Source organism: Henckelia pumila, chromosome 3 (assembly GCF_033568475.1).
Source record: "Henckelia pumila isolate YLH828 chromosome 3, ASM3356847v2, whole genome shotgun sequence".
Taxonomy (NCBI): domain Eukaryota; kingdom Viridiplantae; phylum Streptophyta; class Magnoliopsida; order Lamiales; family Gesneriaceae; genus Henckelia; species Henckelia pumila.
In genome coordinates, this window is record NC_133122.1 from 64,785,177 (window position 1) to 64,787,151 (window position 1,975).

The 1,975-nt window shown below is 37.8% G+C and overlaps 1 protein-coding gene across 1 annotated transcript; it reads left to right on the top strand.

The window, feature by feature from the left end:
- Positions 1 to 332: 332 nt before the first annotated feature.
- LOC140888901 (uncharacterized) lies at positions 333 to 1,319 on the top strand. The gene has a single exon (XM_073296604.1). It carries the CDS (start codon positions 333 to 335, stop codon positions 1,317 to 1,319), a length of 987 nt encoding a protein of 328 aa, XP_073152705.1.
- Positions 1,320 to 1,975: the final 656 nt, after the last annotated feature.

The window sequence follows — 1,975 nt, forward strand, 5'->3', positions numbered from 1 at the left end:
GATCAACTCTTGCTGTTCGACAAGAATTTGAAACCAAAGAGGAAGTGAAGAATGAGCTGATAAAGATTGCGATATCTGCATGCTTCGAGATTCATGTTTTGAAATCTACAAAAATTCTTTATGAAGTTCGTTGTGTCACCAATGCATGTACCTGGAGAGTGAGAGCTAGAAAAATGAATGATTCAACTCGTTTTCGTATCAAAACTTATTGCAATACGCACACATGCGACCTTGGCGATAGAAGAAGAAGACATAGGCAAGCGAGTTCTGCTGTTGTTGCGTTATTGGAGAATTATTAATGTAAATACACGACACCTACACCAAAATTGATAATGACAATGATGCAAAATAAGGGACTTGATGTTTCTTATTATAAGGAATGGAAAGGCAAACAAATTTCTCAAAACAAATTAAGAGGTGATCCGGATGAGAATTGTATGTGGCTACCTTCGTATTTGGAAATGATAAAGCGAGTGAATGATGAGCAACATAGATTTAAATATGTGTTTGTAGCTTTTGGTGCATGTGTCAGCGGCTTCAAATTTATGAGAAAAGTTATTGCCATTGATGGAACATTTTTGAAAGGTAAATACAAAGGTGTGTTACTTGTTGCAACTGCCCAGTATGGAGATTTTTATCAATATCCTATTGCATGGGGTGTTGTTGACTCAGAGACTACCGAATCATGGACATGGTTTCTAAAAAACCTCCAAGAATTGATACCTGATGATGAAAGATTGTTGATTATTTCTGATAGGCATCAAGGTATAATAAATGTTGTTGCTAATGTGTATGAAAATGCACATCATGGTTATTGTGTGTGGCATCTTTCACAAAATATAAAATCTAAATTTAGAAAACCAGGTGCTTCTGAATCATTCGCACGAATAGCACACTTATATACATCTTCTGAATTTGATTCACAATACGCTGATATGAAGAGCAGATATCCACAACTAGCAGCCTATTTGGAAGAGCACACTTGTTTTGAAAAATGGTGTAGATCATATTGTCCGAGCTCAAGGTATAACATAATGACAACAAATGGGGTTGAATCGATAAATTCTAGATTACGGTATGACAGAGAGCTTCCTATTATTTCATTGTTAGATGCACTTCAAAAGGTTACTTCGGGTTGGTTTACCAGATATCGTAATGCTGCAAATGAATGCACGACATCAGTGACACCTTCTGTGGAGAAGATTCTTCGGGAAAGGTTCATTTTATCTCAGACAATGCATGTGGAAGAATTGAATGAGATGGAATATGATGTTACTGGTCATGGACACAATGAAATTGTGGATTTTGGTTCAAAATAACGCACTTGCAGAGTGCTTGATATTGATAGAATTCCATGTGTACATGTTATAGCAGCAAGCTTCAAAGCCAAAATCAGATGTTATGACCTTTGTTCAGAATATTATTCATCGAATACATGGGCTCTTGCATATGCTCAAACTGTGTACCCTGTGCCTCAGAAATGTGATTGGACCGTGAATAATCCTAAATTTCATGTGTTGCCTCCAGACCTAAAAATTAGGCGTGGAAGAAGAACAACTAATAGAATTCCTTTTGTTGGGGAGTTTGGTAGACGTAAATGACCTTTATGCTAGATTGGTCTTTGTATGGAATATGATGATAACATTATTGCTTTGATGGTCTTTTGATGGTCTTGCTAGCTTCGTGATGGTCTTTGATGGTCTCGCAGGGCCCTTATTGCTTTTATGGTCTTTTGGTCTCTTGATGGTCGCACTAGGTTCATGATGGTCTCTGATGGTCTCTCTTGGCCTTTATTTCTTTGATGGTCTTTTGATGGTCTTGCTAGCTTCGTGATGGTCTTTGATGGTCTCGCAGGACCCTTATTGCTTTTATGGTATTTTGATGATCACTCTAGCTTCACGTGGTCTCTTGATGGTCGCACTAGCTTCATGGTGGTCTCTGATGGTTTCTCAGTACCTTTATTGCTTTGATGGTC